Below are 23,534 nucleotides of genomic sequence, written 5' to 3'. Positions count from 1 at the left end.
TGGCAGCATCCAAGAACCATATATCATATTCCAGTGGGTACGTCAGGGGAGGGCTGACATGACTCCATTTGCCTACGGAGTCTGAACCCAGGCCCTCTTGGGACCTGATAGTGTCCTGTGGCCTCTCCCTGGTGTGGGCCTTGGTTCTGTATGCTGTTGCACCCAGCCCTCCCTTCTCTGACGGTTGTAGTCTGGCGTAGGATGCCTCTCATTCTTCCCAGCATATTTCTAAGTGTGGTGGACTGAGCAGTTTCTTTCTCTTTTGGGGGAGGGGAATGTATTTCACTATTTATTTATGAGAAATATTCCACATCTGTGATCCTCTTCAGTCAGAAGTTCTATGAGACGATGCCATTAGCCTTTGTCAGTCAGAGAAAGGAGTCATCTGACTCCTCCATCCTGCAAATGGCCCTGCAGATAGCATAGGTTTTAATCTGGCCATTGAACACGCCTGTCACCTTGTGAGCCTTGGCCACGTTCATCTGGTTGGATGTGTGGTCCTTGGAGCTGATGATGCCATTGCTTGTGGAGCATTTCTGCTGCAGGTACAAGTCCACAAACATGCCGGTGTTGCTCTGCACGTCGAGGCCACGCCTGGTGCCACCACCACCTGGACAGTTTCTTGTGATTCATTTCTTCAGCTCTGTGATGTGAGACCAGGTTGCCCCGACAAAAACTTCAGACAAGAACAAGACAATAGGGCCAAATGCTTTCTTCCTCTGCAACAAACGTCCTCTGCTCTGTGCTGAAGCTCAGGCTAACTGAAGTGCTTCATAAATGTTAAACCATTCTACTAACTTGGGATCTGGTGTTTTCTGGTGTTTCACTAGAGTGAAAGTTACTGAATGCAGTCCCAGCGGCCATTCCCCTGACTCTGTCTTAGGGGGCTGCTTGCTTCATCAAGAAGAGGTGAGTTTATGGGTCATGTGGAGAACCTTCTCAGTTCTCCTGGACCTGTCTTTCTTCTGTAGTTCGCACAACCTCTGAGCAAGTCAGTCATGCTGAATTTGGCCTTCTGGGCTCACTCCATAAGAGATCTGGCCAAAGGCCCAGCGATCTCTTTGTTTCATGTCCATGGAAGTAGCATGTACCTCTCATCTCTGATTTAGGGCACTGTGTGCCCGCCCACACTCTGGCTCTGGTGCTCATTCTGCTCTACTTGAGTCCCCAAGTCATGAGTCTTTCTCATTTAAGTCTCATCGGTGTTGATGTTAGCAGGAGGGGTAACCAAAGTAGTCAGGGGAACTAACTCATATTATGGAAGGTGGCATGGAAAAATGTTTTTTAACTGTCATGGGAGAGTGTAAAATCTCAGATCAGCCATTTTCAGGTGAAGATTATGCAAAACGTGGAAATCATCTTAAAAATTAGTTTTAAAAAAATTTATAAAAGACATTTATTTATATGGTTTAAAAAAGGAAGTAGTCTAGGAAAATGTCAAATGAATGGTAAAATCTCTAGTCCCTTTCTATTTTCAGTTCTTCCAGAGGCTAGAGATTAGGAAAAACAAAAAAGCTGGATCACTACTTCATTTTTAATACCAAATAAATTACGCATAAATCAAGTTGTTTGACACAAAAATGAAACTGTATAAGTACCGGAGGAAAATACAAGAGAATATATATATTTTAGAAGATCCTTAATGTACGACACTTTCCTTGGCATGAGTTAATAACCAAAGCCGTAAAAGGATAGGCTGATACATTTGACTATATCATATTCAATATTTATCTATTTTTTGCTTTACTACTTTCTCTATTACAGTGTCAAATAGAAGTGATAATATCAGGCATTTTTGTCTTGTTCTTGACTTCAAGTGGAAAGCTTTCAAATGGCGTCATTAAGTTATCTGTGTGTTGCATTTTTTTTGTAGATGCTATGTATTAGGTTAATGAAGTTCTATTCTTAGTTTGCTATTAGTTTGTCATGAATAAATGTTGATCATCAAATGATTTTTCTTCATTCATTGTTATGATAATATGAATTTTCTCCTTGAATCTATGGTGAATTATATTGGTTGATTTTTTAAAAATACAATTTTTTAGAGCAGTTTTAGGTTGACAACAAAATTGAGAGAATGCTACGGAGATTTCCCATATACCCTCTGTACCCACACATGTGTAGCCTCCCCATTATTAACATCACTCATCAGAATGGTACTTTTTTTTTTAACCAAAGATGGATTTACCTTGACACATCATAATCACCCAAAGTCCATAGTTTACCTTGGGGTTCACTTGTGGTGGTGTACATTCTATGGATTTGGACAAAAGGGCAATGACATGTATCCATCATTATAACATACAGACTATTTTCACTGCCCTAAAGATCCTCTGTACTTTGTCTATTCCTCTCTCCCCCCACTCTCCAACTCTGGCAACTGCTGGTCTTGTTATTGTCTCCACAGTCTTGCCTTTTCCAGAATGTCATATTACCGGAATCACACAGTTTGTAGCCTTTTCAGATTGGCTTCTTTCACTTAGGAATATGCATTTAAGTTTCCTCCATGTCTTTAAGTGGCTTGAGAGCTCATTTCTTTTTAGTGCTGAATAATTTTCCATTGTCTGGATGTACCACAGTTTGTTTATCCACTCACCTGCTGAAGGACGTATTTGTTGTGCTCAAGTTTTGACAATTATGAATAAACCTGCTATAAACATCTGTCTACAGGTTTTTGTGTGGACAGAAGTTTTCAACTCCTTTGGATAAATACCAAGGAGCACAATTTGCTGGATTGTATGGTAAGAGTAGGTTTAGTTTTGTGAGAAACTACCAAGCTGTCTTCCAAAGTGGCTGTACTATTTTACATTCTACCAGCAACGTATGAGAGTTCCTGTTGCTCTACATCCTTGTCAGCTTTTTTTTTAAAGATTTTATTTGTTTTCCTTTTTCTCCCCAAAGCCCCCAGGTATATAGTTGTGTATTTTCAGTTGTGGGTCCTTCTAGTTGTGGCATGTGGGATGCCATCTCAGCATGGCCTGACGAGCGGTGCCACATCCACGCCCAGGAGCCGAAGCGGCGTTCGCGAACTCAACCACTCAGCCACAGGGCCGGCCCCTCGTCAGCTTTTGCTATTGTCAGTGTTCCAGATTTTGACCATTCTAAAATGTTTATAGTGGTATCTCGTTGTTTTAATTTGCATTTCCCTGATAACATACGATGTGGAGTATCTTTTCATATGCTATTTGCCTTTTGTATGCCTTCTTTGGTGAGGTGTCTGTTAAGATCTTTGGTCTGTTTTTAATTGGATTGTTTGTTTTCTTATTGTTGAATTTTAAGAGTTCTTTGTATATTTTCTATATGTCTTTGGCAAATATTTTCTCCAAGTCTGTGTCTTGTCTTCAAATTCTCTTGGTATTGAGAGCAGAAGTTTTTAATTTTAATGAAGTCCAGCTTATCAATTATTTCTTTCATAGATCATGTCTTTGATGTTATTTCTAAAAGGGCATCACCATACCCAAGGTCATCTGTTTTCTTCTAGGGGTTTTACAGTTTTATGTTTTACATCTAGGTCCATGATACGTTTTGAGTTAATTTTTGTAAGAGTTTAAGGTCTGTGTCTAGATTCACTTTTTTGCATGTGAAGGTCCAGTTGTTCCAGCACTATTTGTTGAAGAGACTATCTTTGCTCCATTTTATTACCTTTGCTCCTTTGTCAAAGATCAGTTGACTGTGTTTATGGAGGCCTATTTCTGGGTTCTCTGTTCTGTTCCACTGATCCATTTGTCTATTCTTTTGCCAATACCACACTGTTTGATTACCACAGCTTTGCAGTAAGTCTGAAGTTGGGTTGTGTCAGTCCTCCAACTTCGTTCTTCTCCTTTAATATTGTTGGCTATTCTGGGTCCTGATTGGTTTTCCAAATGTTAAATCAATCATGGTTTCTGTCGTGAGCTTAACTTTGTCATAATGTTGTTTTTAAAAGAGTTTTACTAAGATACAATTGACAAATAAAACTGTATATATTTAAGGTGTACAATGTGATGATTTGATATGCATATACACTGTGAAACGATTACCACAATATAATGAACACATCCATCACCTTACATAGTTAACATTGTTTTAGGTAGGTGAGAACACTTAGGATGTACTCTCTTAAAAAATTTCAAGTATACAATACAGTATTATTAACTATAGTCACCATGTTGTACATTAAATCCCTGGAATTTATTCATCTTAAACTGAAAGTTTGTACCCTTTGACCAACGTCTCCCCAATTCCCCCACTCCCAACCCCTGACAACCCCCATTCTACTCTCTGTTTCTACGAGTTAGACTTTTTCTTTTCTAGATTCCACATATGCGTGAAATCATACAGTGTTTGTCTTTCTCTGTCTGGCTTATTTCATTTAGCATAATGTCCTCCAGGTTCGTCCATGTTGTCACAAATGGCAAGATTTCTTTTTATGGCTAATTAATATTCCACTGTATATGTATACCACATTTTCTTTATCCATTTATCTATTGGCAAATACTTAGGTTGTTTCCATATCTTGGATGTTGTGAATAATGCTGAATGAACATGGGAGGGCAGATATCTGTTTGGGATACTGATTTCATTTCCTTCAGATATATACCCAGAATTGGGATTGCTGGATCATATGGTATTCTATTTTTAATTTTTTGAGGAATCTCCATGCCATTTTCCATAGTGGCTGCACCAATTTGCATTCCCACTAACAGTACACAAGTATTCCTTTCTCTTCACCTCCTTGCCAGCACTTGTTATCTCTTGTCTTTTTAGTAACAGCCATCTTAACAGGTGTGAGGTGATATTTCATTGTGGTTTTGATTTGCATGTTTCTGATGATTACTGATGTTGAACATCTTTTCATGTACTTGTTGGCAATTTGCATGTCTTCTGTGGGAACATATCTATTCAAGTCCTTTGCCATTTTTAAATCAGATTATTATTTTTTTTCCATTGAGTTGTATGAGTTTCTTATATATTTTAGATATTAATATTAACCCTTATCAGACATATGATTTGCAAATATTTTCTTCCATTCCCTAGGTTGCTTTTCATTTGGCTGATTGTTTCTTTGCCATGCAGCAACTTTTTAGTTTGATGTAGTCCCACTTCTTTATTTTTTCTTTTGTTATGTGTGCTTTTGGTGTCATATCCAAAAAATCATAGTCAAGACCAATGTCAAGGAGCTTTTTCTTTATGTTTTCTTCTAGAAGTTTTTTAGTTTCAGGGCTTACATTTAAGTCTTTAATCCATTTCTAGTTAATTTTTGTGAGTGGTATAAGATAGGGGTCCAGTTTCATTCTTTGGCATATGGTTGTCGGGTTTTCCCAAGACCATTTATTGAAGAGACTCTCCTCTCCTCATCATCTATTCTTGGTGCCCTCATCAAAGATTAGTTGACTGTATACGCATGGGTTTATTTCTGGGCACTCTATTCTGTTCCATTGGTCTATGTGTTTGTTTTTATGCCAGTCCCATACTGTTTTGATTACTATAGCTTTGTAATATAGTTTGAAATCAGGAAGTGTGATACCTCCAGCTTTGTTCTTCTTTCTCAAGATTGCTTTGGCTGTTCAGGGTCTTTTGTGGTTGCATATGAATTCTAGAATTGTTTTTTTCTATTTCTGTAAAAAATGCCATTGGAATTTTGATAGGGATTGCATTGAATCTGTAGATTGCTTTGAGTGTTAGGGATATTTTAACAATATTAATTCTTCCAATCCATGAACAAGGGACATCTTTCCTTTATTTGTGTCTTCTTCAACTTCTTTCACCAATGTCTTATAGTTTTCAGTGTACAGGTCTTTAACCTCCTTGGTTAATTATATTTCTAAGCATTTTATTGTTTCAATGCTATTATAAATGAGATTCTTTTCTTAATTCCTCTTTTTGGTAGTTTGTTGTTAATGTATAGAAATGCAACTGATTTTTGTATGTTCATTTTGTATCATGCAACTTTACGGAATTAATTTCTTTTTTTTTCAGATTTTTAAAAAAAATTTTCCTTTTTCTCCCCAAAGCCCCCCAATACATAGTTGTGTATTTTTAGTTGTGGGTCCTTCTAGTTGTGGCATGTGGGACACTGCCTCAATGTGGCTTGATGAGCGGTGCCATGTTCTCACCCAGGATCCGAAGCGGTGAAACCCTGGGCCGCCCCAGCAGAGTGTGAGAACTTAACCACTTGGCCGTGGGGCCAGCCCCCTGAATTAGTTTCTTAGTTCTTACAGTTTTTCAGTGGAGTTGTTAGAGTTTTCTGTGTATGAGATCATGGCATCTGAAGAAACAGTTCTACATCTTCCTTTCCAATTTGGATGCCTTTTCTTTCTTTTTCTTGCTTAATTGTTCTGACTAAACTTGCAGTGCTATGCTGAACAGAAGTGGAAAGAGTGAGCATCCTTGCCTTGTTCCCAATCTTAAGGAAAAGTTTTCAGCTTTTCACCATTGAGATGATGTTAGCTGTGGACTGCTCATATATGGGCTTTATTATGTTGAGGTACATTCCTTCTGTACCTAACTTGTGAGTGCTTTTATCATGAAAGGATGTTGAATTTTGTCAAATGCTTTTCATGCATCTATTGAGATGATCATATGATTTTAATCCTTCATTCTTTCATTGTGGTGTGTCATGCTTATCGATTTGCATATGTCGAACCACCCTTGCATCTCAGTGCTAAGTCCCACTTGATCATGGTGGATGATCCTTTTAATGTGCTGTTGAATTCAGTTTGCTGGTATTTTGTTGAGGATTTTTGTATCTACATTCATCAGAGATACTGTCTTGTAATTTTCTTTTTTTATAGTGTCCTTGTCTAGCTTTAGTATCAGAGTAATGCTGGCCTCATAAAATGAGTTTGAAAGTTTTCCTGCTTCTTCAATTTTTTGAGAAGTATTGGTATTAATTATTTAAATAGTTGGTAGAAGAAGCCACCTGGTCCAGGGCTTTTCTTCGGTGGGACATTTTTGATTGCTGATTCAATTTCCTTACTAGTTATTGGTCTGTTTAGATTTTCTATTTCTTCATGATTCAGTCTTGGTATGTTTCTAGGAATTTGTCCATTTCTACTGGGTTATCCAATTTGTTGGTATATAATTATTGATAATAGTCTCCTATGATTCTTTCTGTTTTGGTGGTATCAGTTGTAATGTCTCTTCTCTCATCCCTGATTTTATTTATTCGAGTCTTCTTTTTTTCTTAGTTTACCTACAGTTTTGTCAATTTTATCTTTTTGAAAAAACAGCTCTTAGTTTTGTTGATTTTTTTCTAGTGTTTTCTAGCATCTATTTCATTTATATCTACTCTGATATATGTTATTTCCTCTCTTCTGCTAACTTTGGGCTTAGTTTGCTTTCATTTTTCCAGTTCCTTGAGGTGTAGAGTTAGGTTGTATATTTGAGATCTTGGCACAGACCTGTGCCACCTTAGAGGAGGGGTGATTCAGATAAAGTGAAAATGTTCTTACTGTCTTCAATGCACTAATTCTTGGATTTTTTTCCTGCAGTGGTGGGTTGGAACTTCTCCACTGGACTCCTGGACTTCACTAAGGTGCTCTCACCAGTGGGTGATTGTCTACATTGATGTTCTATGGGGAGTAATGGTGGATCCAAAAAAATAGCCTCACATACTATAAACATAAGGAATATCTTAAATAATTTCACTATAGTGTTAAAATTTGACAACCTTGAATCCCTTGATGGAAAACCTGCATTTCTGGGCTGTCCTATTCAGAACTGACCATTTTGGGTTCAGTTGGCTATTATTAGAACTTCTTAAGATGGATGCTTACCTCATTAATTTTCTTTTATCAATGAAGCATTTAAGGCTGTAATTCTCCTTCTAAGTACTGCTTTAATAGTTTATATAGACAAGAAGAGTTTCATTTGGTTCATGGTGGGAGTGGGGTCAAAGCCTGATCGGAGCTTGTTCAAGAAAGAATTTGGGGCGAGGGGAAGGAGACAGGAACTGAACATGAAGTACTGACAACACTTTTGAGAAGTTTCACCTAAAAGAGAAAGAGAACACGGATTGCTGCTGCAAGGGCAGTGTGAGCAGCTGCTCAGAAGCTCTCCCAGTGAGATAACCATTGGTTAATAATCATAGCCAAGAAAATTGTTCTTAAAGAAACAATCTTTAAGTCCCTGAAAATTGTCCTAAGGGCATACGTATAGCAGATGCTGAAAGATTTGCTTAAGAAAAATCTATTAAATCTTGGTAAGAGCTCATGAACCCAATGAAACTGCTCTCGTCAAGGTCAGCAATGCCTTCCGTGTTGCTAAATTCAATAGCCAAATCCCATTTTCATCTTACTTGACCTGCCAGAAGTGTTTGATACAGTCAATCTCACCTTCCTCCGTGAAATGCTTTCTTTGCTTTCAGTACCCTCCACTCTTCTGGTTCCTAGTTTTCCTCCCATATTTGCTTCTCTTTCTCAGTATCCTTTGCTGGCATCTTGGAACCACTCCTTAGACCTCTTGTCCTTTTTATCTACACTCATTTCCTTGATGATCTCACCCAGTCTCACGGTTTTCAATATTCATCCATATGCTGATGGCTTTCAAATTTGTATCTCCAGGCCAGGCCTCTCTTTCAAACTGCACACATTCCTGAGGACACAAGACTTTGCATTTGGAGCCCTCCCAGTTCTAGATTCTGTCATATGTGTCTCTTCTTTTGGCTGGTTCTAATTTGTATCCTTTTGTTATAATAAAACTATAATCATATAAACAGCTTATACAGGGGCCGGCCTGGTGGCACAGTGGTTAAGTTTGCACGTTTCACTTCAGCAGCCCAGGGTTTGCCGGTTCACATCCCGGGTGAGGATTTACTCACTGCTTGTCAAGCCGTGCTGTGGCAGGCATCCTACATATAAAGTAGAGGAAGATGGGCGCAAATGGTAGCTCAGTGCAGTCTTCCTTGGCAAAAAAGAGGAGGATTGGTGGCAGAGCTTAGCTCAGGGCTAATCTTCCTCAAGAAAAAAAGCTTATATATACAATATTTTCATTATACTCAGTTATAGATATTTTCTAATTTTGCTTATAGCTGCCAAACATATGAAGTTTTTAAAGTAATTTTTTGTTGTTGATTTCCGCTTTAATTGCATTGCAGAGAAAGCAGTCCTTTTTATTTCAATCTCTTGAAGTTTGTTGAGACTTGCTTTATCATCAATTTCTATAAATAGTCTCTCTGTGCTTGAAAAGAATGCATATTCTACAGTTGATCTAATTAACTACTGAGAGAGAAGTAGACAATATCCTGGTATAATTGTGGATTTGTCTGCTTTTCTTTGTACTTATGTCAAATTTTGCTTTCAGTTTATATATAGCAATGAAAAATTTTACATTTATTTAGTGAATTGATCCTTTTAACATTATGAAACAACTGTTTCTATCTCTAGCAATGTTTTTGACCTAATGTTGCCTTCGTCTGATATTACTGTAGTGACACTAGCTTTCTTTCGGTTAGAATTTGCCTTCCATATCTTTTTTCATCCTTTTCTTTCAACCTTCAGTAACTTTAAAAAAAATCTCTTTTGAATATAGCATATAATTTGATTAAAAAATTCTAGCTTGATAATCTTTGTATTAACTGTAATGAATCTATTTATTATTAATTATTAATTTATTAATGGTTAATTTATTATTAATTAATAATGATATACTGGAATTAATACCTAGCATCCAATTTTGTGCTTTGTTTTTGATTTCCTCAGTTCTTTGTTTTCTTTTGGATTATTTTTTCTCTTTCCATTTTCTTCTTCCACTAGTTTGAAAATATATTGCATACTCTCTTGCCATTCTTGTAGCTGTAACCTAGAAAGTAAAATAGGCCTGTTTAACTTATCAGAGTTTAAAGTTAATGTCCTTACTCTCTTAAACAACATGAAAATCTTACAACACCTTAACTCAATTTCCATCCTCCTGATCTGAATATTATTTTCTTTGTTTATTTTTGTTTTTTAATCCCACAAAACATCATTATTTCTTTTTACAGTAAGTAGTTAAATCTGTTCATATGTTACTCAATTCTGTGTTTTTCATTCTGATTTTCATCTTAGGTTTTCTTTATGAGATATCATTTTTCCTTCTGCCTGAAGTAAGATGGAGAATTTCTTTTAGTGAAGGTCTTCTGATAGTAAACTCTGTTTTTGTTTGTCTGAAAATGTTATTACTTTGCCCTAATTTTTGAAAGGTATTTGGTAGGTATAGAATTCTAGATTGATAGTTATTTTCTTTGAGCTTACTGAAGATCTCATTTCATTCTCTCTGGCGTCTATTGTTACCGATGAGAAGGCAATCTAACTACTTCCATCCCTTTGAAGGTAATCTCTCTTTTCTTTCTGGCTACTTTTAAGATCTTTTCATTTTCCTTTGTGTTCTGGAATTTCTTATGTTAATTATCAGACTCATTATGATATGATTAAGTGCAGAATTTAAAAAATATTTATTCTGCTTGACACTTGTAGTTCTTGGATATGTGAGTTGGTATTTTTCATTAGATCTGGAACTTCTTGGATATCATCTCTTCAGTTATTGCCTCTACCATTCTTCTTCTCTATCTCTTATCATTGTGAATACTAATTAGACGTTGGTGTAACTTTCGTGCTTTCTCCTCCATGTGTCTTAGTATCTTTATCATATCTTCCATCTTTTTTTATTTTTGCTTTACATTCTAGAGTAATTTTCTCAGTTCCATCTTTCAGTTCACTAATTATTTCTTTGGCCATGTCATATTTGTTCTGAAGTCCATCCACTGGATTTAAATTTCAAACTTATAGCATTCTGTTTGTCTACATTTCAAGTGTGCTTGGTAATTCTTTATAGTTTCTTTGTTTTCTTAACACATTTCCTAGCTTGTTTTTTCTATTTCTTAAAAAAATGCATTTAATTATTTTATAATCTGTGTCAGATCATTCCAGTATTTAAAGAACTTATGTCTGTTTCTGTTGTTTCTGCTAATTTTTGCTTTTGATGTCCTGTTTTAATTATTTTTGACTATGAGCTGATCTTACTTTAATATTTTATTTACGAGAACTATTTGAGGCCTGCAGTTAAGGTGAGTTCATTTGTAGGTTTGTTTTGGCCTCTGTGAAGCACCTGGGGCTAAGACTCGTCTGGGACAATTTTAAATTAAATTCTTGGCTTAAGGTTTTTTGTTTGCTGGTTTGTGTGTGTGTGTGTGTTTGTTTTGAATCACCTAAGTGGCAGGAATTTAAATTACAAATCTGCATGAGGGTACCTTGGGGTCCAAATTCTCAGCCACGTTTCCCTTTTTCCCTCTACCAGCCTCTAATTTTGAAAGAGTTAATTTTCCTTGCAGTCTTCCAGGGTTCTATTTCTGGTTCACCCTTGCAATGAGGGGATAGTCATTTCTATCCCCAGCTTCACTACTGGAAGGTTCCTTCCTGGACTTTCTTCCTAGGGCTGTCCTTTTGTTTTGTCTCTTATTTCCTGGGAGGCCAGGTAAACAGAAGCCAAAGGGCTCAGCATTTGCCAAAGAGGATTTGAAAAACACCCACAGGGCAAAAGCTGACTGTAGTGCTCAGCTTAACTCTCCAGGCTCCTGCTTTCACTTAGTTGTTTGGTTTGAGACTTTTTGACTTTTTTGCTGACTCGTTGATGTGTTTAAGATGATAAATTAAAAAATATTTTATCTATTATTTTTAATTTATTTGCCTGTGGTACATTGTGTCCTTGCGGCTCTCTTCCTCCTTCTAGCTGTTTATACTGGCTCCCATGACCAATGTCCTTTTTGTTTTCATACTTTCTTAAAATTTAGAAGGCTGGATAAAATATACTCGAGATTATTAAAATATATGATCACATGATTGTCTTTCTTCAAAACTTCAGAGGATCCTCCCTGAACTACTGCTTAATGTCTAAGGATCAATACTTTCCATGTTTCGTGCTGTCTGACCACTTACTTTTATTCACCAAGGGTTCCTCATGTTCTTTGAAGCTTCCCTAAGCCTCCCATCATTTTTGCAGTTGTTTCCATTCATTCTTATCTACTTGCCAAAATCCTAACAATCCTTCACTGTCGAATTTAAATGGCGTTTCCTTCATGAACTCTTGCCTTGTCTACAAGGTTGGAGAAAGTAATCTCTTACTTGCTCAGATCCTATAATTAGGAATAATAGTGTGATAATATTAACCATGTTTATTATAAATATTAAAACAAATTTAATTATTATTAAATTATATTTATAGTACTTACTATATACTGTAGATAATATTCATTTGAAAATAATGCTTACTATAATAAATATACATAAATATACATAGTCTCTAGTATGTGCACTTTGCTTGGTAATTGACATATTTTATCAAGTCAATTCATCTTCACTATGGGTCTACCAAGTATCATTATTCCCACTAAATAGATAAGGGAATGAAGGCCCAGAGAGTTTAATTGCCAAAAATGTGTAGCTAGTGACAGAGCAGGGATCTAAAGTTAAGTCTCTCTGACTCCAAAGCCCATACTGTCTTCATTACTTTACTAATTTTCAACCAATTTTGTGAAGCCAGTTCTGCAGAAGTGCCCAGGACCACCAACAGGAGATTAAGCAGCAGACAAATGGGTGGGCACCAGCCAATCCACGTTTCCATCTGGGCATCTCTGCTTTTGTCTGTTTTATGTATTGGGCTCCTACGAAGGATACTCTTTGATAAAAGGATCCTGCTGTTAAAAACAATTTGAAAACCATTGTAATGAGCTGAACTATAGTAATGTTTGTCCATTTGTTACATACAAAAATGACATTGGTTTTTTTTACGGTTAAATCTAATACCACACCATGTCAGTGTTAGGGCTGGAAGCGGCCTTGGAAGTTATTATTAGTTAGAAGTCCTGGTTGAATTTCACAGATGGTCACACAGGTCCAGAGAAGAAGCCCAGCCTCTATGAGCTATTCACGACGTGCTTGCTGAATTCAGTGGCTGCTCCAGAATTTCAACAGGGGAGGAGCTGCAGGGAAGCAACCCAGGTGGAAGAGGGGTCTTAAGGCCACGTCTACAAAGCACTGTACTGGAGACTGAGAAAACCTCAACTGACCATTTTAAAGAGGGAGTGAGGGCAATGCTGATGGAGAAAACTGGGCAGCTCTGACCTTCAGAGGAGGCACAGCTTAGCAGGGGAGAGGCCTGAGGGACTGGGATATGCCCAGGGGGATCTATTTTGGAACAGAAGTGAGACTGGCCTCTGTTGGAGGACTGGAATGGGGTGTTTAGAGCACTTTGAGGAAAAGCTGTGTTCCTAGGGTGGCCAGACAATGGAAAGCTTCTAATGATTGGGTCTGCAAACCCAAGAGGCAAAAGAACTCTCTGGAGCACAGCCAGATTGTTCCTTCCCCAGGAAAAATGCTGGGCTCCTGAAGAACATCTGGAGACATCCCAGTCACTGAGACCAGTGGGAAATCAGAGCGACAGAGACAGCCTTTGGTCCAGCCCACAGGTGAGGAGGGAACGGGGCAGGCAGCATCCACCTTAGGCTGTGGGAGACACAGGGAAGCAGGCTTTCTAATTTGGGAATTGCCTGGAAGGGGATGGGGTGAGTTGGGGAGGATAGGACTACTGTAAATGTTAGGAAGAGGGAGGGAAGAGTTGAATCTGACTGAGAAGTATGAAGTATGGTTGCTCTTGTTTTGGGCATGCTGCTGGGTGCCTCAAGGTCATCAGCCTGGACTCTTGTGCCCTGAGCTGCTGCAGCCCAAGAGAGGCCACTTCTAGTTTCCCAGTTCCAGAACTCCGGGCACTTCTGTCTGTGGATCCCTTGTCCTGCTTCCAGATTCCCTGGGCACTGGAGATATGAGAGAATGACACTAATGGATAGAATTCTTTTGTTTGTTTCGCTGACCCAGAGTCTGAAAGTCAAACTCTCACTTTTCTTGTATCACGGCTCAGCCAAGCCTGCTTCCCAGTGGGAAGGTCTAAGTCAACATCTGGCCTCTCTCGCTCCAGCTCCCTTGATCCATATTTGACACCAAATGACTCCTTCCCTACCCGCTTCCCTGCCCTCACTCCCTGTTCTCCATGTGCGGCTGCAGCTGGCTCAGCAGCAGGGCTGGGGCCTGCACAGTGACATTCAGGATCTGAAATCAGAGCAAATGAAGGGCGGGGGAGAGGAGACAGTCAGTCCAATGCGTGTTCTCACTGTATTAGCAAATATACCGCATTAGAACGTGGGCGTGATGGCTTCTAACAAGGGGAAGTGGGGAGAGTGTTGGCTTTCTTTCACATGCATGGAAGGAGGCATCCTGAAGATGCAGGAATATGGGGATCAGGCTGAGGACTCTGCAGGCAGAAAACCCCAGAGTCTAGGGGACATCTTCTTGTGTCTCCAAGGGCACCAGTCGGAAAAGGATGTTCCATCTGGGGCTTAGGAAGCACCGGCCAGCTGAGTCTGGGGAAGGCTGGTGTTATGGACTGAACTGTGTACCATCCAGATTTGTATGTTGAACTCTTAACCCCTAGTACCTCAGAATGTGACCTCATTTGGAAATAGGGTCATTGCAGATAGTCATACTGCAGTAGGTTGGGCCCTAACCCAATATGAATAGTGTCCTTATGAAAAGGGGAAATTTGGAGACACAGACACACACTGAGAACACTATGTGAAGATGAGGGTAGAGATTGGAGTGATGCTTCTACGAGCCAAGAAACACTGAAGACGGCCAGCAGATCACCAGAAGCTAGGGGAGAGGCACGGGACAGATTCTCTCTCATGGCTTCAGAAGGAATCAACTCTGCTGATGCCCTGATCTTGGACTTCTGACCTCCAGAACTGTGAGGCAATAAGTTTCTCTTGTTTAAGCCACCCAGTTTTTGGTACTTTGTTACAGCAGCCCTGGGAAACTAATGCAGCTGGATTTCAGGGTTATCTCCTTGGGCGTTAAGCATCCCTGAGCAAGGAAGGGAGTCATTCCCTCTCTGTGCCCCCAATTTGTTGTGATTATTTGGTTCCACATTGGACACTCCCTGCAGACTGGGAGCTCCTGGACAGTGGGGACCAGAACTTCAGCTTAGACACTCTTACCTCCATCTCACAGATGGGGAATTGTGTGCATCTGTGAGAGGAGAGTGGACCTGTGGGAGCTGATGACCCCCCCCCCCCCCAGGTGTGTGAGCCGAGACAAAGAAAGGGTCACACAGAAGGTGAGGATGACGCCCGACCCACCCCACACTGGCTTCCCCAGACCTCATCTTGTCCCAGACCCACTCACTTCTCCCCAAGGTACTTCCCACCATGAGACTGACCACCGCCACATACCAGGAAGCCCGCACCCCTGCAGAGTTCCAGGGCCTGTGGGAAAGAAAGAGATGTAGAGGACTAGCATCAGGGAAGGAAAGAAGGTTTCTGCTGCAGTGGGAGGTTGTTCCTGTTTGCAGTCCCTGAGGCAATGCCTGGTCCAATCTAGGAGAGGACCACACCAAGTGAGCATGGAGAGCCACCTCTTCTCTTTTAAGAACAAGGCATTGAGCTTCTGGACAAAAACGTGCAGAGTTTCACTCCAGTTACCGTTTCATATCCTTCTCTGTTTCAGGCACGGTTGGCTACCAGTCCCCAAACACATCTCTCATCTCTACTGTTTCCTGAAGTTGCACTGTCACCTTTCCTTTTCCCTGAGGACACTCTAGCTCTGACCATACAATCAGCCCCTCTTCTCCACAGCGTCTCCAAACCCTTTCAATCCTTCCTCAGGAATCTTCCAGCAGGGCCTGGCTGACCACTCAACACTGTAGCTGGTGGTTGTAAACAGACTCTCCTTCCCCAGCAGCATGCTGCCCGCCTCATTATCTGCCTGAATCCTGTTCATATGGACGCCTCCCTCCCTGAACATCTCCTTTCTCTGCCCAGGTCTCTTCAGGGAGACTGGGGGCCTCCTGGGCAGGAGTCAAGTGACACATAGTTGACTTGATTCATGTTGTGGTGCCTTTAGTCCTCTCCGCTAGTGTGGGTCATTAGCAGCAGAATCCCAGTGTCCTCATCTGCACCTCCTTCTACGCTCCTCACCGTGGCCACCAGCCGCTCCTGGTCCTTGGCACATGGTGCCCGTCACACTCAGCCCCTCCCCCTGTAGTGCTGCCACTGCCCGGTCCACGTTCTGCTGCTTCCGGCTGCTGACCACCACGTGGGCCCCATCCTGGGCCAAACTGTGGGCAATGGAGAAGCCTATCCTGGGAGCAGAGATGGGGAGGATGTGACAATTCAGCCTTGGGTTGAGCCCCTCCTTTCTTGCTGCATTTTTAGCCCTGAGGGCCCAAATGAATTCTCTACTAACGCAGAGCAGCTAACCTCATGCTCTACTTATGGGCAGTCAGGGTAGAGAAGGAATACATCAGTCCGTGGATGTATTGGACTCCTGTGTACATCAGATCTTGGCTTCAACTCCTACTCAAACTACTACAATGGCAATGGGTTGTCAGTTCCTCAAGGCTTTGGTTTTCTTTGCAGCTGCAGCCTGAGAGTTCGTTGCCTCAGGCCTGTGAAACCACCGATCGCTCACAAGCATGCAACTTAGAAGTGCGGGGCAATAATCACATATAGGCAACTCTTGACCAATGGAGGAAGGGAGCCAATGGATGAATTCCCCCTTGTCTTTCTCTGATGGATGCTCTGAGATGCATTTCCTAAGTTTCCTAGAGGACCTGTGGAATCCACCTCCCAGTGGCCTGTAGTGGTGGCCAACTCCATAAGCAGTCTGCACTGGCTCTCTCTCCTTTCCCACTTCCTTCTCCTGTCCCTCATTCTTTCTCCTTAGAATCACACTCCCAAATAAACTATTAACACTTAAGTCTAGCAGGCTCTACTTTATGAGGATGAGGCTAAGACAATGAGGACAACAAAATCCAGGGACACTCACAATTCCTGAATCCCCAAATTGCTGCTCTCACCTGCTTGTGGATCTGGTGACCATGGAGACATTGTTGGCCAGTTTGACATTCCTACTGGCTCCACTGCTGGTGCTCCTCATGGAGAGTGGGGCCTTAGGGGGCAGGAGGCCACTCCAAGCCTGGGTCAGGGGACTAAGCAGAGAAGTTTCTGTTTGGTCTTCCTCTTGGTGAACTTGGTCCAGGGAGGCCTCTAGAAAGGTAATCACAGCTCCAATAAGCACCTCCCATAAGTAGGGAGATGAAGAAGCCTCTCCCTGGTTGGGCTAGAACTAGGTGGTTCAGGAGTCACTCCAGGAAGCTCAGCCTGGAACCTGCTCCTCTAACCCTTCCAGTGGTTTTCTGAAGACAGAATTTCCTATATGAAATCTTTTCTGTTTAAACTCACTGGAGTAGTTTCTGGTATCTAGAATCAAATCCCGACATACACACACATCAATTCAATAAATACTTATTCATTGAGACCCCTAGGATAATGAACATCTAATTCACAGCTTTGTTGTGAGAGGACCAGATAAGTTAAGATGGGAAAGGGCTTTGTAAACTGTAAAGTGCCTAAAATACAAGTCGTTCCAGAGCTTCTTAAGGGTAGATGTGTGTTTCATCATTTTACCTCCCATAGGTCTCTCCCCTCAAGCCTTTGGATGTACCTCGCCCCTGCTTGCAATGCCTTGCTCTGACTTCTTTTCACCCCTTAGCCTCTTCTTCCAGAAGTATATTTGTTTTCAGCACATTAGGAGAGTCCTTTCTGACCCTCCAAATCTGATTCACTGTCTCCCCGACGTGACCTCATGGCCCCTATGCTGATTCCTCTTCTAGTACTTACCTCTCTGAGTGACTGTGCTGCATTCCTCACTGTTAGCAGGGCGCCCAGCACTTAGTAATTGCTTAACAGGTATTTGTTGAGTGAATGAATAAATGAATGAATGGAGATTTGGCTGCAGTGAAATAACGATTTCTACTGGGCCTCACTAGATCCATGGCTCAATTCCTTAATCACGCTCTTCAGTGCTTCAAATGTTGTCAATTCAGCTCTGGTCTCGAAACATTTACTTTAAAGTAGCCATTCTTGATTTTTAAGTGCTCAGGGTTGGAATGGCGTTAGGCTTGTGTGCACTGTAAACTGGTGTTTTCCTGATATTTAGGATCCTGGCCCTCTGCTCAAATCTCCACAGATCTATAGCTATGAACTTATCTTATTTACATAAAACCCATTCCCTTATTTAAGCACTTAAACTTTAGTAAATCTTAGGCAAATATCAAAGCAGAAAACGCTTTGGAAGCAAACTGTAAAAACAGATTCATAATCTTTTTTTCTCAGAAATTTAGCTCATAGAATTCCCACCTATTCATTATGATTCTTACCCCTTTTGTAGCCAAGGATTCAAAATAGAATATAGGGTTTCCTTCACCTCTGACTTAATTTTTTGTCAGTGTCACTCTAGGCAGTTTATTCTTTTTCTTGTTGCTAAGGAAGATTGGCCCTGAGCTAACATCGGTTGCTGATTCTCCTCTTTTTGCTTGAGGAAGATTGTCCCAGAGCAATATCCATGCCAATCTTCCTCCATTTTGTACGTGGGACACTGCCATGGCATGGCTTGATGAGCAGTATGTAGGTCTGAGCCTGAGACCTGAGCCCGTGAACCCCGGGCTGCCAAAGCAGATCACGTGAACTCAACCACTCTGCCACTCGGCTGGCCTCTAGGCAGTTTATTCTTAAATCTCTGAGGTAAATTTAAATTCTTAAATTTGTCTAAGGACGGAATTATAACCACGGGCCCATTTAGAGCCAGTTTGAACAGACCCAGTCTCTCATCAACAAAGTGATTAAGGATTGTCTTTCAGAAAAACTGTAAAGTCACGTCGCCAGAGCATGCACAAAAGAAGACTCTTGACCTGAAATGACTGTGGAACTGAAGATCCTCCTTTGCATGGAACCCAAGGACCAGGACACGACCGGAACTTGAAAGTCAGACTCTTATCAGAAGTGAAGGGTCCCTCATTCAGGAAGATTTGATGTTAAAATTCCTTCCCCACTTCATCAAAAATGTTTAGAACTCTGTCATAAATGTTTAAAACCTTACCGTAAATGCTTGAAGCCCACCAGTCAAAACCTGTCCCACCAGCATTTCTGCATGTCAGTCTGTTCTCCCTAACCTCTTAAATTTCACCCCAAATCCTGAACAGGGGAGAGAGATCTGAGGGCAAACACCACCTGTCTCCCTGCAGATCAATCTCACGGAATAAAGCTGATTTCTCCCCCAAAAAGCTGATGCCCTAATTAATTGCTTTTGTTGTTTATGAGCATCAGGCAAGAGAACCCCAATTTTGTGTGGTAACAAATTGGCGACCACGAAGGGACAAGGTCCTGTGACCACCTGCCCGAGGCTCTGGAACCCCTGGTGGGGTGTGGGGTCTTTTTGTCAACCCTAAGTGGCCGCCTAGACAATTTTGTCTAGAGGCTCAGCTGATGGGATCCCTGTTTTCCTGCTGCAGTGCTTCAGGCCCCAAGGCGTTTTTTCTTTTGGAAGAAGAAAACAGCTCCAGGATCAGACGTCTTTTGGGTGAGTGGCCTTGTTAAAACATAACTGCCTAAAATTGTCTAACAGCTCATCGGAATTGTGGGTTAGAGGCCCCAGTGGACAGATTTTGCTGGGTTAAAGACCCAAGGCTAGAATTGTGGGTTCAAGGGAGACAGTATAAAAGGGTTGCAGCCACTGGGGCACTACACTCAAAGGATCGGGTTAAAGGCCTGAACTCTGGGATAGGGTCCCAAAGTACCCTGGGTTGGACTTCCAGAGTATTGGATTTCCATGTCTGCTCATGTTTGTCGATGTTTGACTGTGTTACTTGTTAAAATGGGCTGCTTGGGGACTGAATTTCTTTGATGACCATAACAAACTGCCTTTTAGGTTAATCTCGTGAGGGTTATCTGACTAGGAAGAAAAGAGGCACTGCTCCCTCCAGCCGTTCAGGACATCCCCAGGTGATGGGGGATTTCATGGAGGTGTTGGGGCGTCTGCCTGTGATGTGCAATGACTTCACAGGGCCTCCTCCTGAAGAACATGTCTCGTTGGGCCCCCGTTGTTCATGGTGAGGCAATCGGGCAGAGCAGCTCGTCTGGGGCTCAAATCACCGGAGCATTTTGGGTACCAGAACATGTAACGGAAAAAGCCCCCCACTTGGTTATTCTTGAGGCAGCTGTTCCCACAAGCACAGTATCAAACCTTAAAACCTTTCCCTAGAAAGACCTTGTTTGTTGTGGCCACCTTGATAAAAGCCACCTTAAAATGGGAAATAAAAATAGTATCCCAGAAAGTAGCCCACTAGGACACATTCTTCAAAATTGGGCAAGGTTCGATTACAACCCCATGAAGAAAAAGAAAATGATTTTCTTTTGTGATACAAGCTGGCTCCAATACTCACTGGGGTCAGATGAGGTATAGTCTCAGAACGGGTCACTCATTGCAATTAGACCTATTCTGTAAAAGAGAAAAGAAATGGGTTGAGATCCCTTATGTGCAATCTTTTTTTGTCTTTATATCAGAATAAGAATTTGGAAACAAATGTAAAATCATGATTCAGAGGGAGGATCCACAGAAAATGCCTGTTCTCCCAGAATCAAAGTCAGATGATGACCTTGTCTCCACTGTATGCCACAGGTGCGTTGGGAGATAAGCAGGAAGGACATAATGACCCTTCTGAAGCCACTGGCTCAGCTTTGTACCCCCTTTACCTAATAGTCAGACAGGAATGGTCTCCCCTCCTCTTACCTGTTGGACACTCAATTGGACCCAGAGAATGCTCTACCCCAGGAGGGGAAATTCCCACTAAGACAAGTCCCTGCAGGTGTCGATGACCCAGGCCAACCCAGAGGGTTTTTGTATGCGCATGCTCCCTTTTCAACTTTGGACTCAGATAATTGGAAAAACAATATGCCTACTTATGGAGATGACCCCCCAAAGATGGAAAGTTTATTTACACCCATCTTTGCTACTCATGACCCCAACTGGGCCAACACTCAGGCCCTTTTATTTATGTGCATTGAATAGGAGAACCCCAATTTTGTTCAGTAACAGAATCACTCTGTCTCCTTTCCCCAAAACATTTCTCAAGTCTTTTTAGCAGGAAAGAATCTGCTCGGGGGGGGGGGGGGGGGGGAAGCAAAATGCTAAGCATTTCTTTCTCTCCCTCTGCCTCTCCGCTCCCATCACATCTTCCTTTATTTTAGAAAAAAGATACAGAAACCAAGAGTGCGTTAGATTGTTCATCCTTCTGACAAACATTTACCGGGAACCTACAATGTGCTAGGCGCTCAGAATATGAAGATGACTCTATCAGAATTTTAGTTTGGGTATTCAAAGCTCTCATTGTCTCAGTGGGGCCTGCAGAAAAAAAAAAAATGATGATGATATAGTGTGGTAGGAGCAACATACCATTAACACAGTTTATCCTGGGGACGGTGATTCCTACGTCTACTCAGGAAAAGGAGCTTCTATTGCCATTACTATCATTTTTTAAAGATGCGCTTTTAAAAAATGATTCATGTTCATTGTAAAAAATTTAATATTTGGAAAAATTTATAAGAAAGTTCAGGGAAAAGTTGCAAAAGACTTCGAAATGGACCCAACTTTGAAAGGGACTGGGTGTCTTTAATGACAAACTAGGCTTTGTCTTGCGTGCTCTTTGTGCTCCTCCAGGTGATCTGATTCTGTGGGGTCACTGCACCTTTCATTGTCTTTGAGCTATTTATAGCTCTTCCAGGTGTAGATAACTGATAGCGATGTAAACGATGCCCATCCAGAGATGCAAATAAATTTCATCTGGGCGAGAATGAATTGATTTCCCTTCCCTACCGTGGAAATCAGCTTTGCATCTATTAAGCAAATTTATTTTGGTCTTTCTTATGGCCTCTATATGCGTGGTCTTTTGAATTCAGTTTTGATTCACTTATAATATCTTACTGGTTCCCATCATTAGTTAAGGAGTTAAATAAAATTTTTGGTACTTGTTCACTTTATATTTGTATGAGAGTTATAATTTTACCTTTTAAAAAGTTATCCTTCAACAGAGGAAAGTAAAAATTTGTCTCACCAAGTTAACTACTATTTTTTTAAACTGCTCTCCTAGTCACCTCTCCACATATTCATTCTTATATAATATCCACGTATTCAATTTTGCATAAATGGGACCACAGTGCACATGACTTTTCATTCTTTCTTTTTTTTAGTTCTCTAAGCTAATTCTTTTTTAAATGAAATTTAATTTACATTTAATTTTTAATTTAATATAATTTTAAATTTAATTTCTTCTACTTAACTTTTCCTTTTAATGTAATTTAATATAAATTTAAAATGTAAGACAATTTAATTTTTTTCAAAATATAATTTCATTTAATATAATTAAATTTATATTTAATATAGTTACTGATATATTTGGATTTGAATCATTTTAATAGAGTTTTTCTTTTTGTTCTGTCTGTTGTTGCTTTTCTTCTCTTCTTTTGGGTGGCTTTATTATTGTTATTATCATATAATGTTATTTATATTAATAATAGGTTAACATCAAATTAAACAATGTAATTAATTAATAGAGTTAATAATAAAATTATATTAATTATACATATAAATAATAAAATTAATTAATATTATTATATCTTATTATGTTGTTATTGCAGTACTTTCCTTCTGTTAGTTTGGAAGCTGTACCCTGGTTTAGTATTCTTTTTTTTTTTTAAATTTTTTTAAATTAAGATTATGATAGTTTACAACCTTGTGAAATTTCAGTTGTACATTATTGTCAGTCGTGTTGTAGGTGCACCACTTCACCCTTTGTGCCCTCCCCCCACCCCCCTGTCCCCTGGTAACCACCAATCAGTTCTCTTTGTCTATATGTTAACTACCACCTATGAGTGGAGTCATAAAGAGTTTGTCTTTCTCTGTCTGGCTTATTTCACTCAACATAATACCCTCAAGGTCCATCCATGTTGTTGTGAATGGGACGACTTTGTCCCTTTTCATGGCTGAGTAGTATTCCATTGCATATATATACCATATCTTCTTTATCCAATCATCAGTTGCTGGGCACTCAGGTTGGTTCCACGTCTTGGCTATTGTGAATAATGCTGCGATGTACATAGGGGTGCATAGGACTTTTAGAATTGCTGATTTCAGGTTCTTAGGATAGATACCCAGTAGTGGGATGGCTGGGTCATAGGGTATTTCTATTTTTAACTTTTTGAGAAATCTCCATACTGTTTTCCATAGTGGCTGCACCAGTTTGCACTCCCACCAACAGTGTATGAGGGTTCCCTTTTCTCCACAGCCTCTCCAACATTTGTCACTCTTGGTTTTGGATATTTTTGCCATTCTAACAGGTGTAAGGTGATATCTTAGTGTAGCTTTGATTTGCATTTCCCTGATGATTAGTGATGATGAGCATCTTTTCATGTGTCTATTGGCCATCCTTATATCTTCTTTGGAGAAATGTCTGTTCATGTCCCCTGCCCATTTTTTGATCGGGTTGTTTGATTTTTTGTTGTTGAGCTGTGTGAGTTCTTCATATATTATGGAGATTAACCCTTTGTCAGATAAATAACTTGTAAATATTTTTTCCCAATTAGTGGGCTGTTTTTTTGTTTCAATCCTGTTTCCCCTTGCCTTGAAGAAGCTCTTTAG

General features: G+C 40.4%; 1 protein-coding gene and 1 long non-coding RNA gene across 2 annotated transcripts in view; one reads left to right on the top strand and one right to left on the bottom strand.

The window, feature by feature from the left end:
- Nucleotides 1–368: 368 nt before the first annotated feature.
- Nucleotides 369–563, bottom strand: LOC138924987 (small ribosomal subunit protein eS21-like). Its single transcript, XM_070272907.1, has one exon. It carries the CDS (start codon nt 561–563, stop codon nt 369–371), a length of 195 nt encoding a protein of 64 aa, XP_070129008.1.
- Nucleotides 564–19,306: 18,743 nt separating this feature from the next.
- LOC111768859 (uncharacterized) overlaps nt 19,307–23,534 on the top strand; it is a 48,419-nt gene continuing 44,191 nt past the window's right edge. The window contains exon 1 of the long non-coding RNA XR_011440542.1: nt 19,307–19,421. This is a non-coding gene — a long non-coding RNA (uncharacterized lncRNA). The remainder of the gene's footprint in view (nt 19,422–23,534) is intronic.

The sequence above is a fragment of the Equus caballus genome, chromosome 1 (genome assembly GCF_041296265.1).
Source record: "Equus caballus isolate H_3958 breed thoroughbred chromosome 1, TB-T2T, whole genome shotgun sequence".
Classification (NCBI taxonomy): Eukaryota; Metazoa; Chordata; class Mammalia; order Perissodactyla; family Equidae; genus Equus; species Equus caballus.
Note: the sequence above shows the minus strand (reverse complement) of the source record. Positions and strands in the feature narration are given on the sequence as shown.